The 17622-nt window shown below is 42.7% G+C and overlaps 1 protein-coding gene across 8 annotated transcripts in view; it reads left to right on the top strand.

The window, feature by feature from the left end:
- LOC101481790 (filamin-C) overlaps positions 1–17622 on the top strand; it is a 62788-nt gene that overhangs the window by 21038 nt on the left and 24128 nt on the right. For 3 of the 8 annotated variants that reach the window (XM_024805640.2, XM_024805639.2, XM_024805644.2), the window contains exons 5-29: positions 1856–1974; positions 2061–2138; positions 2781–2946; positions 3238–3438; positions 4680–4802; positions 6452–6589; positions 6919–7045; positions 7305–7441; positions 7929–8122; positions 8203–8316; positions 8409–8552; positions 9127–9250; positions 9546–9706; positions 9801–9891; positions 10622–10791; positions 10877–10994; positions 11926–12188; positions 12548–13145; positions 14603–14776; positions 15673–15835; positions 15936–16096; positions 16208–16375; positions 16618–16741; positions 16821–16977; positions 17126–17242. In XM_024805640.2, coding sequence (XP_024661408.2) covers positions 1856–1974; positions 2061–2138; positions 2781–2946; positions 3238–3438; positions 4680–4802; positions 6452–6589; positions 6919–7045; positions 7305–7441; positions 7929–8122; positions 8203–8316; positions 8409–8552; positions 9127–9250; positions 9546–9706; positions 9801–9891; positions 10622–10791; positions 10877–10994; positions 11926–12188; positions 12548–13145; positions 14603–14776; positions 15673–15835; positions 15936–16096; positions 16208–16375; positions 16618–16741; positions 16821–16977; positions 17126–17242 — 4130 coding nt within the window. The remainder of the gene's footprint in view (positions 1–1855; positions 1975–2060; positions 2139–2780; positions 2947–3237; positions 3439–4679; positions 4803–6451; positions 6590–6918; positions 7046–7304; positions 7442–7928; positions 8123–8202; positions 8317–8408; positions 8553–9126; positions 9251–9545; positions 9707–9800; positions 9892–10621; positions 10792–10876; positions 10995–11925; positions 12189–12547; positions 13146–14602; positions 14777–15672; positions 15836–15935; positions 16097–16207; positions 16376–16617; positions 16742–16820; positions 16978–17125; positions 17243–17622) is intronic. The other 5 variants (XM_024805646.2, XM_024805641.2, XM_024805645.2 and 2 more) reach the window with 3 other exon arrangements.

Here is a 17622-nt window from a genome sequence, read left to right as displayed (position 1 = left end):
GAGACTGGGGGCTGAAGCGGTTCCTCGGACCCTCCAGCGGAGACTGGGGGCTGAACTGGCCCCTCGGACCCTCCAGCGGGAACAGACGGCTGGACGGATGAGCAAACAGGTGAAAATATAATAGGCCGAAAAACACTAACCTTAGCTTGATCCATAAGCTCTGCAACGCCAAGTCCCAGGTCTTTAGCCAACTTAGTTATGGCAGGTGGCACTCTGTTTCCAGTTCTTTTTGCCAGCTGAGGCACGGAAAAAGTCATAGGCTGAGAATCTGCCAGAGAAACAAAAGGAGTCCTAGACATAACAGCAGCCACAGGGGCTGGCCGGAACACTAAGCAGTCACTTTCTCCCAAAACTGGAGTATGCTCAGTCGTTCTGGAGTGGCAGTGGCGTGAACGCGGTTTACTCCGGGAAGGGGGAGCAGGCGAACCGAGACGCGAAGCCTCCAGCTGACCGGGCTGCAGATCCTCTGGCTCACCACACAGGAGCAGTTCTCCAGAACCTCCAGCAGAAACACTGTCCTGCTGTGGCAAACGCAGTTGCTTTACAGCGAGCTCCGTCTGCTGCTGCTGCGTTGGTGCGGAGAGAGAGATAGCCAGCTCACTGGCTCTGACATGCTCCCTCCACGCGGCTATGGTGTGGCTCAGATATGTGTCCACGGAGAACTGATGAAGCCGGGGGTTGGTTGTAATCATTGCCTCGACCGCGCTCAGTCTCACAGCCATAGCCTGTAAGCTATCGGCCTGAGCGGTGCGGTCCAGCAAATCAACCAACCCCTTCATCTCAGCCTCAAAATTCGAGGTGGAACAGTCTGCGGGGTCCATGTTCTGGTCGCGATCTTCTGTTAGGTGTGGCTGTGTGCAGACAGGAATAGGACCCAAGGTGCAGACTCCGGAGACAGAACTTAAACCAAAACAGCTTTAATGCTGAACTCAAACATAACATAACTGGGGGGAAAAAGGTCAAAAATAAACTAACACCGGCGGATTGACAAAACACACAGCAAAATAAACAGTAGATTGCGACACAGACACTAAGAAACACAGGGCTTAAATACACAGAGGGAGCAATCAGGGAATGAGTAACAGGAGGGAAACACAGCTGGGACAAATTAGAACTGACGAGACCAAAGAAGCGTAAACTGAACACACTGAGATAAGACAGAGACCTTCAAAGTAAAACAGGAAACACATAACACAGACTGAACAAAGACACAGACTCACATGCAGGCACTACAAAGGGAACAGAGACGTGGGAACAGGGCAGACACAAACACTGACTGAACACGGGGATATAGGAACTTAAGATACACATAGACGCGAACTAGACAAGGGGATGCAAGTGATAGGGGAGACATAAGCCATAAGACGGAACTCAAAGAAACCAAAAACTAGAAAGTATAAATAATAACATAAACTCAAACACCCTGGGTCAACGACCCAGGCATCCTAACAAAAGTATCTAATCTGAGGATGTCTTTGGGCTTATTTAACTCCTTTTTTTGTTTCATAGATGAAACACTGAAGTGGAAAAAGATCATTGCTAAATTTCCAGAATATTAAAATGTTTAATAAATTCAGATGCACATTTAAACTGAAATCATGCTCAAATAGCAATTTTATTTGTACTGTTAGCTGAATTAAAACAAGTTTTCTAAATATGTTATCGACATCAGCACATTACGGCCCTAAATCCAGAAACAGTCAACTTTATTGTAGCTTCTGTTATTAACACGGTAATACCACATCTGAAAAACTATGTCGCCATTTACGTAGTTCGATGCTATCGGAGGACTTTCACAAACATTTCCATTCATTACTTCAAACAATAAAGTTACGTGTGATCGCTGTGTTTGCAGGTATCGAGCCTCGAGGTAACATGGTTCTGAAACCAGCAGAGTTCCTGGTGGAGACGGTGGAGGCTGGACTGGGAGAAGTTCTAGTTTATGTGGAGGATCCAGAGGGACACACAGAAGAGGTGCAAACACACCCTCACATTAATTTAAAAGGACACAAAAGTTAAATATAACTGAAATTATGCTGCATCATTTCTGTCTCCATCAGGCCCGAGTCATCCCCAACAACGACAAGAACCGAACCTACTCTGTGGTCTACCTGCCCAAAGTGGAGGGGCTTCATAAAGTAAGAAGCTCTCACTGTAAGGCTGAAAGAAGTACAGTGGTTCTTATGTTATTGATCAGAAATACAGGGCCATGGTTCCCAACGTTCTTCATCTGATGGACCTGCACAGCCTATAACATGGACCCAGAGCCCTTCATGTTTGAAGGGGAACCCATTTACATTGGACAAGGATGACTTTACCATTTAAGATAAATAAATACAAATACAAATAAATGTCATCATCCACAATCATTAGCATAACTGTTCACTGACTCATCAATAACTGCATTCTCTTTCACCATTAATTATCACTTTTAATCATGTATGCATATCTATTTGCTACCATTTATCAGTTCCTTTTAACTTTAACTGGTGATGTCTGCTCAATTTTGGTCTCTGTAATTTTTTTAATGTTTATGTTTGAGCTAATCTTTCTGCAGAAGAACTCCCTGTGATGCTTATACCCCTGATTGGGGAATACTGAACCAATGACATGTATAACTCACATGGATCATGTGTGGATAAAGGAGCTGTTTCTTGTGTTGTCCTTTTGACAGGTTCTGAATGTTTCTTGGTTCCTTTGTCTTAGCTTTTGTTTAGTTCATGGAAACACAAATTTATGTTTGTGAACCTAACAGGCCTTTGCGGTCCTCTTCCACTCAGGTAAAGGTGTTGTTTGCTGGTCAGGACATCGACAGAAGCCCCTTCATTGTAAATGTTTCAAAAGCCATGGGCGGCGACCCAACCAGAGTTCAGGCCCGCGGGCTGGGACTGCAGCCAACGGGAAATGTGGCCAACAAACCTACATACTTTGATATTTACACTGCAGGTAAGTCTCATTGTATTGTTAGTTTGTCTGAGCTACATTCCCTTAATAAAAGAAAATTGATGAAAAGTTTTTCTTCCATCATTACTCTTGAAAGAACAAATTAAAACCAAAATTATGCACAAAAACATTTTGTGGTCTCTCGGAGGGACTCTGACTCTATATTTCCATTAGCTCTGGGTATCCACTGCTATATTTCCTGCAGATGACCTTCATTGTCTGATACTGTTCCAGTGACTGTCACATTCCTCCTCCATTGTTTAAAGGTCTTGTTATTCTCTGTCCGTACACCAGGAGCGGGTGCTGGAGATGTGGGCGTCATCATTGTGGACTCAAATGGCCGCAGGGATACAGTGGAGATTGTCCTGGAGAACAGAGGCGACAGTGTATTTCGGTGCACCTATGTCCCTGTCCTGGAGGGACCTCATGTCGTCTGTGTGACTTTTGCTGGGCAGCAGATTCCCAGAAGTCCTTTCACTGTCCACATCTCCGAAGGTGGGCTATTAACATTTACTTTATGTCTACAACACTACAAACTGACCTTTCTAACTCTTTCCTGCATTCTAGGTGCTAGGCAGTTCCTTCAGTGATTTAAAATGAAAACCACAATTTTGTCCTAAAGTCCTATCTTATATGTAATTCTTTAAATCTGCAGATATATTTTTATTTCATTCATTTAATATAGTCAACTGAAATATTTACAATATTTATTTTAAACATTTAACTGACCCTGTCTCTTATTGTAATACATTCACCAGCACAGATCTCTGATCAGCATGCGTGTAACATTAAACTTCAATGGATTTTGTAACAGGAACCTTTGGTATCGTCCAAGTCCAGGTCTTCTGAGATTGTCTGTGCTTCCTTTATGGTTCACTCTATGGACTTTCATGTTTTTAGGCTGTGGTGTTTGATCACCTCTGGTTTGCTGGAACAGGATGTGGATATTTATATGGACTGGATTATGTCTGACTTGGCTGTTCTTGATCTGGGATTTGGCTACTTTTGGTTAGGACTTGTAAGTCATGTTTGGAGCGTTCCTAATTTGTCTTAATTTGGAGCCTAAATTTAGGGTATTATTGGCAACTTGGTCTTGTCTTGTAATTTGTTGCAGAAGTAGCCTTGGGATGTCATGTTGGATTAAACTAATTTGGAATTAGATGAGGGGATTTTTCAATATTGAACTTAAGAATCGTGAAATGTGATTTCCAAGGATTTAAGATATAAATCAGGACCGTGTTGATCCAGGACACTGAGTTTGGGAATAGCTTACCTTAATTTGAAGTCTAACTTGACTTATCTTTGAAAATGGGACTAGCCTGATTCAACTGACTTGAGAAAATTCCAGTGACTTGAGACTAACTTTGCAGAATTAATGCAGAATTAAACTTTATCCCAACTGTCTACGGGTTTGATTTATGTTGGTTAGGTGGTTAGGTCTGGAATAGTTTGTTTTGGGTTGACTGGATTTCCTATGTTTTATTTAGCGTTGGTTTGTTGGTTGTGTTTGATTTGTTTTAGTTTTGTTTGGATTGATTTGGCTCGTTTGCTTTATTTTAGTGCATTTGGGTTGGGTTATTTTGGGTTTGCTTAGTTTTCGTTTGGTTTGGGTTGGGTTGATTTGGTTGAATTTGGAGAGTTCGTCTTGCTTTGGTGACGCTGCCCTTTAACCGATCTGGGTTCTGTCCTCCTTGTGCCGATGTACAAATGCATCATACTGTTATTCCCTCCTTCAGTTTCACAGAGTGTCCCTCCTCCTGGGTCTCCAGTGCAGATTGTACCTCAGTCCATACGCACCCCACCTGCTGACAAGACCAGGAGAGCTCCTCCTCCAACACCACCCAAACCCAGGCGACCAAGTTAGTACAGGCCATTGACAGGATGCAACTGGAGCCTGCCTGCGCTAGCCTGGTCTTTTCGACTCAAACTGTCTTCACTTTGGCCCCATATGGATGGGGGTTCCCTGCCTTACAGCATGTCCTGGCACTGCTTCATCCTGAGCAGCTTGTTCTTTTTCTACATCTCAGAAACTGAATGTGGTAGTCTAAAGCCCTTTTTGAATGGCATCAGAAATAATTAGGAATTATTTAAGTTCATCATTATTTTATCATTATTATTTTATTACACTTTAGTTCTGTAGAAATTCAAGCTTAATAATTTACATTTGGGTTGGTTGTGGTGTTCTGGGATGCATTTTGTCAAAACTATCTATCCTGAGAACATGTTGTTAGGTCAGTAGGTTGATAAAAGCAGCAAAGAAAGCAATTCCAAGTAACTCAAGCTATTTACTGCTCAGTTTTTTGTTTTTGTTTTGTTTTTTTAGCTCCATTGCCCACAGATTCAACTTTTGTGTCAGCAAAAATCCAGAATATTCTCCTGAGTGGGTTAGTATGTGTGGTGGGTCACGTCTTGTAAACATTTGGAGACTTTTGTTTGATTTAGATGGTTAACAAAAAATCTACAAGAACCGTTGAGGGCTGGAGCCCAAGAACAGCTCAGATTTTCTTGGTATCACTTTTAATTTTAAGAAATTTTGTAGAATTGAACAGGGTTCAACTATATAAGGAGGTATTAAGAAAAAGTGTGTTATGAAGAAGATTCTGGGTTGTTTTATTGGTTTGAATCTGTAATTTGAATAACAACTAAACAGAATAAGAAGTGTTAATAACATCTTAGCAAAACAACAAAATTAACCACTTTAAAATAAAGTGGTTAGCAAGTGACTTCACATAATTATATATAATCAAAGAAGAGGCTTAAATGCCAGAGTGATCTTCTACTTGCTCCTCCCCAACATCATCATCAACCCTGCCTGTTCTTCCTCACGTCGCCTCCAGTAACTCTTCCTTCTGCAGCTAACCGACGCTCTATCCTCTGAGTGCATCGTGTTCTCAAATCTGATGCTTCAAACTTAAGTTTAAGTTTAAAGAACATATCAATCTATAGCAAGTTTTTCCTTCTGTTTGCTATTAAGTTTGTGTGTATTTTGTATTTTTCTTGAATCTTCAGCTCTGAATTCTGATTTCATCACGTCTTCCTCTTTGCTGCTTTTCCCTTTCAGCCTCAGCAAACTGCATTTTATGGCGCTGATCAGCTGACTAATGAGAAACTCGTGCTGCTCTGTGTGTGTGTTGTTAGTATATTTTAGTTAGAATCACTGTGTACTGTTGTACACACAGTAATCATTTGAGTTCAATCAGCTGTGCACTGATCAGTCTGAGAGAGTAAATGAGTAACCTGTGAGATTAACTATTAATTTCTGAGACCAAATTAACTCCAACTCAGCCCTCCATTTCAAGCTTCATAGCTCCTCCATGATAGCAGCCGACTTTATGGCTTCAGCTGGAGGAGGCAGTTGGACAGATAAGACAGATTCTGATGATTCTCCAGGAGATTCAGTGTAGGATTACATAGGAAGTATGAAACAGGCTCTGTGTGTTTGTGTGAGTTTCATTATCATTTGAGCATCGTTTCCCAGTCTTAACCTCCATCTGACTGATCCTTGCAGCCTGTAACCCAAACGCCTGCAGAGCATCTGGCAGAGGTCTGCAGCCGAAGGGTCTGAGAGTGAAAGAATTGGCAGATTTCAGAGTTTACACCAAAGGAGCCGGCAGCGGGGAGCTCAAAGTCACCGTAAAAGGACCAAGTAAGACAGCAAGACTCACCAACCCACGAGATTCACCAACTGGAGCTAAAATCCCTTTAAGGAAACACATTTAAACACAAAACTGAAGAGAACCCCTGTTATTTTTAGTACAGAACACTGACTATAGCTGATATTTGTGAGATTTTTAATGATGGATTCAGCACAGTATGGCCTTTCCAGAATATCCAAAAAGAGGTTTCTCCTGTGTATGTACATTTGTGAGTGTGTTTTACAAAATGTTTTTATTTTTGGTAATTGGCTTTATTTTCATTTGAAATTTAGCTCAGTAAAGGTGGGCTGATTGTGGATTATGTTTATTTTTAATATAGAGGGCCTGGAGGAGTCTGTGAATGTGCTTGAGATGGAAAATGGCCTGTATGAGTGTAATTATTACCCCGTCATGGCAGGAAAGTACATCGTAACCGTCACTTGGGGCGGACACAGCATCCCTCGCAGGTGAGGTTGATGGAGTGATTATACATACTATTACATTTTGGGGAGTTAACAGTGTTTATTACAGCTGTGCATTATGTCACATATAGTAACAAACGCATGCATTTTAATCATTTGGCCATGTGATGCCATATAAAACTAAAGATATTGAGGATCCAAGATTGAACCCTGAGGTACTCCAGTGACTTGTGTGCATAAATGTAAACTTTTTTTTTTATCTGAAATAAAGATAAAAACTAATCAATTCGTTCTGTTTTTCCAGCCCATTTGAAGTTTATGTCAGTGAGGAGGCAGGGCTTCAGAAAGTGAGAGCCTGGGGTCCAGGTCTGGAGACCGGTATGGTGGGGAAGAGTGCTGACTTTGTGGTGGAGGCCATTGGAACTGAAGTGGGAACTCTCGGTTAGTTACAATAACATAAAGATGGGACTCAGGAAAACGTTAAGAGCTTAAGGTGCTGACTTATGGTCAAAAGCAATCCACAGTACTTCAACATCTTGTTGAAAAAATATTTTTAAATTTAATAAGGATGTAACATTTCTGCTGCATCTATCAAACGAAACGAGACCAAGGAAATCTAACACCTCATATGTTTCAGTAAACAGCTACCAAACAGAACTCCACATCTTTTATTTGCTTAAGTGGTCATGGAATAACAACCTGCAGACCTACTCCTTATCAACAGTCTGGTTACTTTTGAGCATCTGAAAACAGGGCATTGTGTGTAAGATGTTTGCCACTGTCCAAAAGCCTCTGGATCTGATGGTATATCCTGCTATTTCTGTGAATATTTGTGTGTCATGTAAAGTATTGAACTCCATGGGCAGATCCCATTGTTTTCACATTCATCAATGATAGGCAGTGTTTAAATAACAGCGTCTATGTGTAGGTTTCTCTATCGAGGGGCCCTCCCAGGCTAAGATTGAGTGTGATGATAAAGGCGATGGATCGTGTGATGTTCGATACTGGCCGACTGAACCAGGCGACTATGCCGTCCATGTTATTTGTGATGACGAGGACATCAAGGACAGTCCCTTCATGGCCCACATCCTCCCTGCTGCCAGTGTCATCTTCCCTGAGAAGGTCAGATCAGAGCCTTGTTGAGTTTCAAACATTTTCCTGCATGTTTAATTTTTAAACATGTGATGTGTTTACTTCCTCAGGTGAAATGTTACGGTCCAGGTCTGGAGCCTTTGGGCTGCATTGTTAACAAACCTGCTGATTTCACCATTGATACCCATGGAGCTGGCAGAGGAGAGCTGAAGCTCTATGCTCAGGTGAGGATTCAGAGGCAGCCTCTCCGTAATGTTTTAATAACACATTAACATCTTTTCAAAGTCACACCAGTGTAAATCTGTTTGTGTTGTAGGATTCAGATGGTTTCCCCATTGACGTCCAGATCACAGATAATGGAGACAGCACCTACTTCTGTGTTTACATTCCCACAAAACCCATCAAACACACCATTATCGTCACCTGGGGTGAAGTCAACGTCCCCAACAGCCCATTCAGGGTATAAAACCAACACCAAATATAGTCTTACATTAAAGTCACTGAAGTATATCCTTTAAATCTGTTAATCCCACTGACAATGTCTGCAGTTTGTTGCAGTGTAAACTGGTCAATCATTAACACGAACATACAAATACCTTGCTCTTTGAATTATTACCAACTTACAACAGACACTATGTGAGATTAGTTTCAGGTTTGTTTTTTGTTAGTAATCAGTAAAACATTAAATGGAAAAAACTAAATTAACCTTTAATTTAAGCAGATGTCTGCTAAACACGATTTCTATTCGTTGAAGGACAAAATGCTGTCATGTAAATACAGAACTTTAGGGGACCCATAATAGAGCCTTGAGGTACTCCGGTGGCTGCAGTGTTTTAATAATAGTGTGTCGAGAGCTCAGTGTATCACCTCAAATGTTTCTTAGCAGAAAAAGATGAGTTTAAAATTTTCCTTAAAAGCATGGATGTTTATATTCCATGATTTCTTCCATATTTCAGCTTTTGCATTTATTTGTTAGAGTCTAGATAGAAGCCAGGTTTATTGTTGCCAACAATGATGGTAATGTTGTGAATAAGGTGACTATCGGAGAGGGCAGCCATCCAGAGAATGTGAAAGTTTACGGTCCAGGTGCGGAGAAGACAGGACTGAAGGCCAACGAGCCGACTTACTTCACTGTGGACTGCAGTGAAGCCGGACAGGGTGAGACCTGTTTCATGTCTAATGTCCTCTTTTCATGTCCCGCCACCACAATGCACGACACATAGGAGATTGTTTTGTCTTTCTGATCGTTGAGCTTGATCTCCAATGAATGACTTTAACTCAGATTCAGACCAGCTGTGCAGCACACAAACATGCTGTAATGCCAAGTTTTGTTTTTATGAGTGTAATTAGAAAGAAATTAAATAGTACAGGAATACTGCTACATGATGTTTGAATATTACTGCAGAAATAACCTTGAATCTCTGTAATAGAGTTAATTATTATTTCCCTGCAGGTGATGTCAGCATTGGCATCAAGTGCGCTCCAGGTGTAGTCGGACCTGCCGAGGCTGACATCGACTTTGACATCATCAAGAACGACAACGACACATTCACAGTGAAGTACATGCCTCCGGGTCCCGGACAGTACACCATCATGGTGCTGTTCGCTGATCAGGTAAATGAGGGGTCAACAGTTGGATCAAATCTTAAATGCACATCTATGTTAAAACTGAATTTAAAAAACATCTCACACTTATTGTGTAAAACAGGAAATCCCTATTAGCCCCTTCAGAATAAAGGTGGATCCTTCCCATGATGCAGCCAAAGTCAGGGCAGAGGGACCTGGACTCAACAGGACAGGTGAGCTGGGTTTTATCACATTTGCGATCAATACAACACAAAAATCAGCGTGGGTTCTCTCCGGGTACTCCGGCTTCCTCCCACCGTCCAAAGACATGCACTTAGTGGGGATAGGTTAATTGGTTAATCCAAATTGCCCATAGGTGTGAATGTGCGAGTGAATGTGAGTGCGAATGGTTGTCTGTCTCTGTGTGTTGGCCCTGCGACAGACTGGCGACCTGTCCAGGGTGTACCCCGCCTCTCGCCCTATGACAGCTGGGATAGGCTCCAGCGCCCCCCGCGACCCTGAACAGGATAAGCGGACGCGAATGGATGGATGGATGGATGGATGTTTTCTATTGATTCCAGCTGCCTACTATTTATAATTTATTCTGGCACAACTAGGGTGGAGCACCCACAGTTTTGATTTATATGTACAATGACAATAAAGGGTTATTCTATTCTATTCTTCTAATAATACAAACTTTAAATAATCTAAAAAGACTGTATCAGACTATAAACATCTATATCTGTTGTAAAGTTGGACATTTTAATCTTTAATTAGTCTGTTAGGACTGGCTCACTGCTGGAGCCCCTGTTCCCATCAGGGGGACAGCAGGTTTTAGCTTGTTATCTGTATTAAATTAGATAAAGTAAAATTTTATTTATATAGCACCTTTCTAGACAGAGAATCACAAAGTGCTGCACATAGAAGAACCTTATTAATAAAGTTTCTGTCTGAACTTTGCAGGGGTGGAGGTGGGTAAGCCCACCCACTTCACCATTTATACAAAGGGAGCTGGTAAAGCCAAACCTGAGGTCCACTTCACCGGAGCAACTAAAGGTGATGCCGTCCGAGACTTTGAGATCATCGACAACCATGACTACTCATACACTGTCCGCTACACGGCGGTGCAGCAGGTAACACACCAACTTCACATGTGTGATGGATTACCTGTGAGGTGACTGATGGACATAAGTTAAGCACTGCTTGTGTTTCTCTCAGGGGAGCATGTCCATCATTGTGTGTCATGGAGGAGACCCCATCCCAAAGAGTCCATTCACCATCATTGTGGCCCCCCCACTGGACCTCAACAAGGTCAAAGTTCAGGGACTGAACAACAGTAAGTCTGTGAGGAAAAAAATGGAACATTTATCATACAGAAGCAAAGTGCTTCCATACGGAGCCCTGATCGGGTTTCATGACGCAGCAGATGAAGCAGAGAATGCGTGTTTCCAGCTAAATTCCTGGAATTATTCATCACAAATTCCTAAATACAAGCTGCTGTTTAGCTTTAGATTACAGGATGTTTCCATAGAGAGTCCTGCACAGTTTGGTACTAATTATAATAAGTGAGGTGGAGAGTAAATGATGGATTAGATGAGTAAACAAAAGAATCCAGGAGTTCCTCTGAAAGACAATCACAACCCCTTCATGGGGATCCTTAATGACTCTGAGCTGCTGTTCATTCAAGCTCTGTTTCATTAAATTTAATCTAACTGATGTGTAATTCTGATCTGCAGTGGAAATTTCTCTTCTTTCTGAATCATTTAACATAAAACAAGCTTGAACTGCTTAGACCACTTTTCCATTTCGTTTATAATCGGTATCAAAGGATTCCAACAGAAATATCCCTTAATGTGCAGCCGAACACACGCCAGCATTTCCAAAAATAATAGCTTTTCATCTTTATGTCTAAAGCTGCGTCCACACAGGAAAAAATTCACATGGTGACAGGAAAATCAATGACATTCAATGATGTCACGCGTGACATAAACGTTTCTCAACTTTAAGGAGAGCAATTAAAGTGATTGCTACTTAGCTCAGGATACTGGTGAATGACATATGACTGGCTAGTAAATACATTAGAATGTTACCTAGGTAACTGGAGCCTGGTAGCGACCAACCATCAGGTTGAAAGCGATGCACGGTGAGTGAATTGTCCTCTGTGTGGGTACAGCTTAAAAAGATGTTCAGACTTCACTGTTATCAACATCCTAAACCCCAAACCCCTGTTCCTGCTGACCATCCTGCTGTTTCTGTGCACTAATCAGAAGTAGACGTTGGGAAGGATCAGGAGTTCTCCATCTGTACTCAAGGTGCTGGAGGTCAGGGCAAACTAGACGTGAAGATCACCTCCCCTTCTCGTCGACCAATCCCCTGCAAGGTAGAGTCGGGCACAGCCAATGAGGTTCATACAGTGAAGTACATTCCTCCTGAGGAAGGACCATACAGAGTGGACATCAGCTACGATGGGAACCCTGTCCCAGGAAGTCCATTCACTGTGGAGGGCATCATGCCCCCTGATCCTTCAAAGGTGAGTTAAGATCACAACAACCCACACTGATAGAATTTTAATATTTGTCAGAATAAGTAAAGACATGTGGTTATCCTAATTGGGCTTTCATCGAGTCAGCAAAGATGCACAGAAAAAAGTATCAGACACCAACTAGGAAGGATCAGAAAGGTACTTAGTACTTAGTTGAGAAATCCTTGTGTAAATCTTTACTTGTGTGAATGTTTTTCAGGCCTACCAGTTTAGTAATCCATGGATGTTCAGTCAATCATCTGTGCTGATTCTGGTGCAAACCTCAGACTTAAAGCTAATGTCTTCTGCTAACCAGCATTAATAAGTATTCCTTGTGTCTCTTCTGGTTTTTTTCATTTACTTTCCAGGTGCGAGCCTACGGTCCAGGCCTTCAGGGTGGTGTGGTAGGCAAACCAGCCCCCTTTGCCATTGACACAAAGGGTGCTGGTACTGGTGGTCTGGGTCTGACAGTGGAGGGGCCGTGTGAGGCCAAGATTGAATGCCAGGACAATGGTGATGGATCCTGCTCTGTGTCCTACCTGCCGACTGAGCCTGGTGAATACGCCATCAACATCCTGTTTGCAGACCAGCACATCCCCGGTTCCCCCTTCAAGGCTGTGGTCCAGTCAGTGTTTGACCCCAGCAAGGTGACAGCCAGCGGCCCCGGGCTGGAGCAAGGCAAGGTCAACGAGGCTGGAACCTTCACGGTGGACTGCTCCAAAGCCGGAGAGGATGAGCTCACCATCGAGATCATCTCTGACTCTGGGGCCAAAGCTGAAGTTCACATTCAGAACAACAGTGATGGGACCTACTCCATCACATATATACCCCAGTGCCACGGCATGTACACCATCACCATTAAATATGGAGGACACATGGTGCCAAAGTTCCCCATTCGCTTGCAGGTGGACCCAGCTGTTGACACCAGCGGAGTGAAGGTCTATGGACCAGGAGTGGAACCCAGAGGTGAGCACTTAAAGATGTTTTAATGCCCAGTTAAAAGAAGGATGTCTGAGGTTTGTATACTTTAATCAAACACAAATGTAAAACAATATCTGGTCATCAAATTTGCTCATCGATTTTGTGCTCTAAACACGACAGAAAACTCAGTAGATTTTGCACACGTGTGAGAAGCTGTGAAAATGTACTGATTTTTATTAGCTGTAAACATGCAGGGGTGCAAAATGCTTCCACAAAACCCCCTGCAAAATTTTAGTGACGTAATGCCACTGCCATGTATGTGTATAAAATATGATACATGCACCTGATATAAAAACATGTCCAGAAACGCCCCTGACCCTAACAGGACGTCTGCCACTAAAGATGCAGGGGTTTTGGCTCCTCTATGTTATGGGGTACACATTACCTTCTATTTTCCTTAATAAACCATAGGGGAGCCTTTAACTTGTTTTCAGCCCTAATTAGCCTATCCGTCTCAGTGGTTAGAGTTTCCAAACTCTCTGCTGTTCTGAGGTCTGTTTTTACGACGACAGGACTGTTTCCAGTGTGATCTGGTTTAGGCTCAGCTCTCTGTGGTTGGTTCATTGGCCTCCTGGACGCCACCAGACTCCATTATCACAGTTAATAAACTCCCAACAGCACATTTAGTTTGTATGTTGTTCTTTTTTTAATTATTACGTTTTTCTTTCCGTATTTCGATTGCAGTCTTTATTAAATTGAGATTAAAGTAAAACCAATAAAAGAGCACTGAAGTCATAAAGTCTTATAATGAGAACAAATGGGAGAAGTTGCTGAATGCTCACGTTACTAATTTAATCAATAAACAAAGAGCAAAGAAGAAATGAGTGCTTGTTGCATTACTCTGATGGATTTATCCTGAAACAACCTTTGGTCCTGATCTAAGTCATGCTGTGAAAGTTAAAATATGAGGCTGGAAAGTGATAGAACGTCATACCTCTAACAGAGCCACGGCATCCAAAATGAACTTGTTGTTCTATTCAATCAGACCTGAAAGCAGCGACTGAGAAAGAGTTTGCTGAGCTCAGAGACTTTTATCCAATCAGACTTCACTGGAGTCGCCCCCTGCTGGAAATGACAGAAAATGCAGCACTAGAAGCTAAAGTCCATCTTTTGTAATAACTATGATCTGTGTTAATGATACACGTTTTCTATCATGTTTGGGTTTTTTTTAATTTATGTGACTGGAACCAAAAAAATAAATTAAGTGATTAATATGGCTGATTGTTTGTAAACTGAACATGAATTCTGTAGCACTTTAAATAATCTGTTCAGTATGACTGTATTCAGTGAAATATTTCAAATATTTTACTGTCTTTGGATATGATTAAAAGTGATGAGTCCTTCTCTGCATCTTGGTAAAAAATGGGATGTTATATTTCATGGAGACATTGACTAACTTTCTTCTCTACTTTTTTGCCTTCGTGCTGCTTTCCTCTCCGCAGGCATCCTGAGGGAAGTAACCACTCATTTCATCGTGGACGCTCGAGCTCACTACAAGAGCGGTGGCAGCCATATCAAAACCTCGATCTCAAATCCGTCAGGCGCCAACACAGACGCCTACGTCACCGACAAGGGAGATGGGACATACAAAGTCGAGTACACACCGTATGAGGACGGTAAGCCTGAGACCTGTGTGTTGTTTGTGAGCCTGGCTGCAGATCGTCAGCAAAGACAGAGGACGGGCAAGACGACGGTTTGCTGCTGGTTTGTGGGTGTTTTTCCACTGCAACACCTCCTAATTGTGAAATAAAATTCCATTTGGCTTTCATAAGGCTTGTTTTCCCTCGCCAGCCATGAAGGACTGTTGGCTGAACTGCGGTCAGTCTGTGTACAGAGGGGTTAGCAGCAATCAACATCCAGGGCATAATTACCATTCCAGAGCAAATATATCTGATTTAATATTTAAGTGCCTGAAGCTCAGACAAATATCTGCTGCTCAAAGCTTAACCCTGCATGTGCTACTGTTATAGTCAGTTATAGTAATGTACTGAACATCAGTTACAATGATTGGATTCTGGTCCTTTAACCTCTCAGTGAGGAGCGGGTTTGGACCAAGGGTATTTATAGCTGCAGTCTGTCGGCGCTCAGCAGATGGTTTTCCACTGATAGTGAAGTGTGACGTGTTAGAGTCCATTGCATTGTGGGAAAGAAATACTCAGTCAGACTGGAATTTTAATGGAAGGTGATTCTTTGTCTGGTTTACTCCCACTCTGCCTGAGAGGTTGCTGGTTAAAAACTGAACCGTGGGGTAAAAAAATGAGTGACCATTAAATGTTTGGGTTACTTTGAAACAACACACTCAACAGCTGAAGACGGATAAATAAATAAATGTGTAAAGCATTTAATTTGTATTTCTTCGTATACAAGTTTAAGAGAACAAACAAATTACAGAGCAATGAGGAGGTTACTCAGTGACATCTACACACCGGATCACTGCAGAATGGTTTCACCCACATTATCTTGACTCTATCCATTAAAATACTCACTTTTACTGGACTCTTGTTTGCTGAAGGTTTACATCTGATTGAAGTTCTTTTGGATGACATCTCGGTGCCAAAGAGTCCGTTCAGGGTGTCCGTGAGCGAGGGTTGTGATCCCAGTCGAGTCCAAGCCTACGGTCCAGGTTTGGAGGAAGGACTGGTGAACAAACCAAACCAATTCACTGTTGAGACCAGGTATCGTCACTCTGTTTTTAAATCCAGAATAGATTTTGTAGCATCCATAGATCTCTGTTTAAACATCCTAAACTTCCTTTTTGTTTCATGCGTGCCTCAGAGGTGCTGGCACTGGGGGACTTGGCCTGGCCATTGAGGGTCCATCAGAGGCAAAAATGTCATGTAAGGACAACAAAGATGGCAGCTGCAGTGTGGAGTATATCCCCTTCACACCTGGAGAATATGACGTCAATATCACCTTTGGAGGCTTACCGATCCCAGGTGAAGGTCACTTAACCCTGTAGGGTGTGGTTTGGATATAACTGACTCTGCGCTTTTCTAAGGTAAAGATATCTGCAATCAAGAGCGTCTATTACGTCACTTGTCTTTCAGGGAGTCCATTCCGGGTCCCAGTGCGAGAGCTGGTTGATCCCAGTATGGTGAGGTGTTCAGGTCCTGGCCTTGGAAGTGGAGTCCGGGCTCATGTTCCTCAGACTTTTACTGTAGACAGCAGCAAGGCAGGGGTGGCTCCCCTGTCAGTTCAGCTATATGGACCAACAGGTAAGATTACAAAGACTTATTAACCTCATAACATTGCCCAGGCCATTGGTAACCAGGAAAGCTGTTCCAAAAAAGCTGCACCTGCCTTACCTTATACCCGTGGGACTTCCAGTCAGACCAACTCATTATCAAGCTGGAGTTAAATCTTTCTTTAGTAGTATTGTCATGAAACTCTCCCATTAGCTTTAATCACCTGATATCACCTCATTGTGGCCTTGCCCTGTGCTCTGGTTTGTCTTCAGGTGTAGCTGAGCCACTCAACATCACAGATAATGGTGATGGCACTCACACGGTCAACTATACTCCTGCCAACGATGGACCATATACGGTGTGCGTAAAGTATGCCGACCAGGAAGTGCCCCGGAGGTTGGTATTGAAGAGAAGTGTGTACAAGACAGTTCTGGTCCTTCAGGTTCAGATTTAACCTTTCTAACTGTCTCTTCAGTCCTTTTAAAATCAAGACGTTACCGGCTCATGATGCTAGCAAAGTTCGAGCCAGTGGTCCCGGTCTGAATGCATCTGGGGTTCCAGCCAGCTTGCCAGTGGAGTTCACCATTGATGCCAGAGATGCTGGAGAAGGACTGCTCACCGTCCAGATTCTGGTGAGTCTCCTGTCCTGAAATCATCATTGTGCTGCCCAGTCAGTGTTTGGCAGGGAGGTGTCTGTCGTGTCTTGTTGCTCTTCTGTGACCTGTTTCTGACTCACCCCGATTCAAACGCAGACCGGCGGGCTTGTTGCTGTCACTGCAGGGTCCAGACGGCTGCAGTCGCGAGGCTTCATTGTTTGTGGAAGACTGGGGCAGGAGGGTGTGGGAGACTCACATAGTAAAGAAAACCATCCCCTTCAGTATTCTTAGGAGAGGCTCTGTAAGCCCTGCACTCTCTCCCTTCACCTCCTTCCCCCTTTACCTGTCTCTTGTCCCCCCGCCCAACCCACCTGTTCTCCCCCGCTGACTGCCTCCTCATTGTGTAGCCTTTGGCTGTTTTCACCGCTCTTATATTCTGCATAAGATCTAAAGTGTGAATATTCCTGTGACGCTAATAACATCCATGAAACTCATTATTAGTTTCATGGATGTTATTAAAAACGGAGACTCAAAGAAAGAATAGCTGCACGTGGTTAAGCTCTTATAATCAACTCCTTAATATGGAATCTTATCTGTTAGTTACACTTAAATGGAAATCTTATAATGGAAGAACTGTAAGGATAAAATAAGAGTGAGAGAACAAATTTCAGCCCTTTCCCT

This window comes from Maylandia zebra, linkage group LG17, assembly GCF_041146795.1.
Source record: "Maylandia zebra isolate NMK-2024a linkage group LG17, Mzebra_GT3a, whole genome shotgun sequence".
NCBI classification, from domain to species: Eukaryota; Metazoa; Chordata; class Actinopteri; order Cichliformes; family Cichlidae; genus Maylandia; species Maylandia zebra.
The sequence above is the reverse complement of the archived record's forward strand: the minus strand, read 5'-3'. Positions and strand labels throughout refer to the sequence as shown.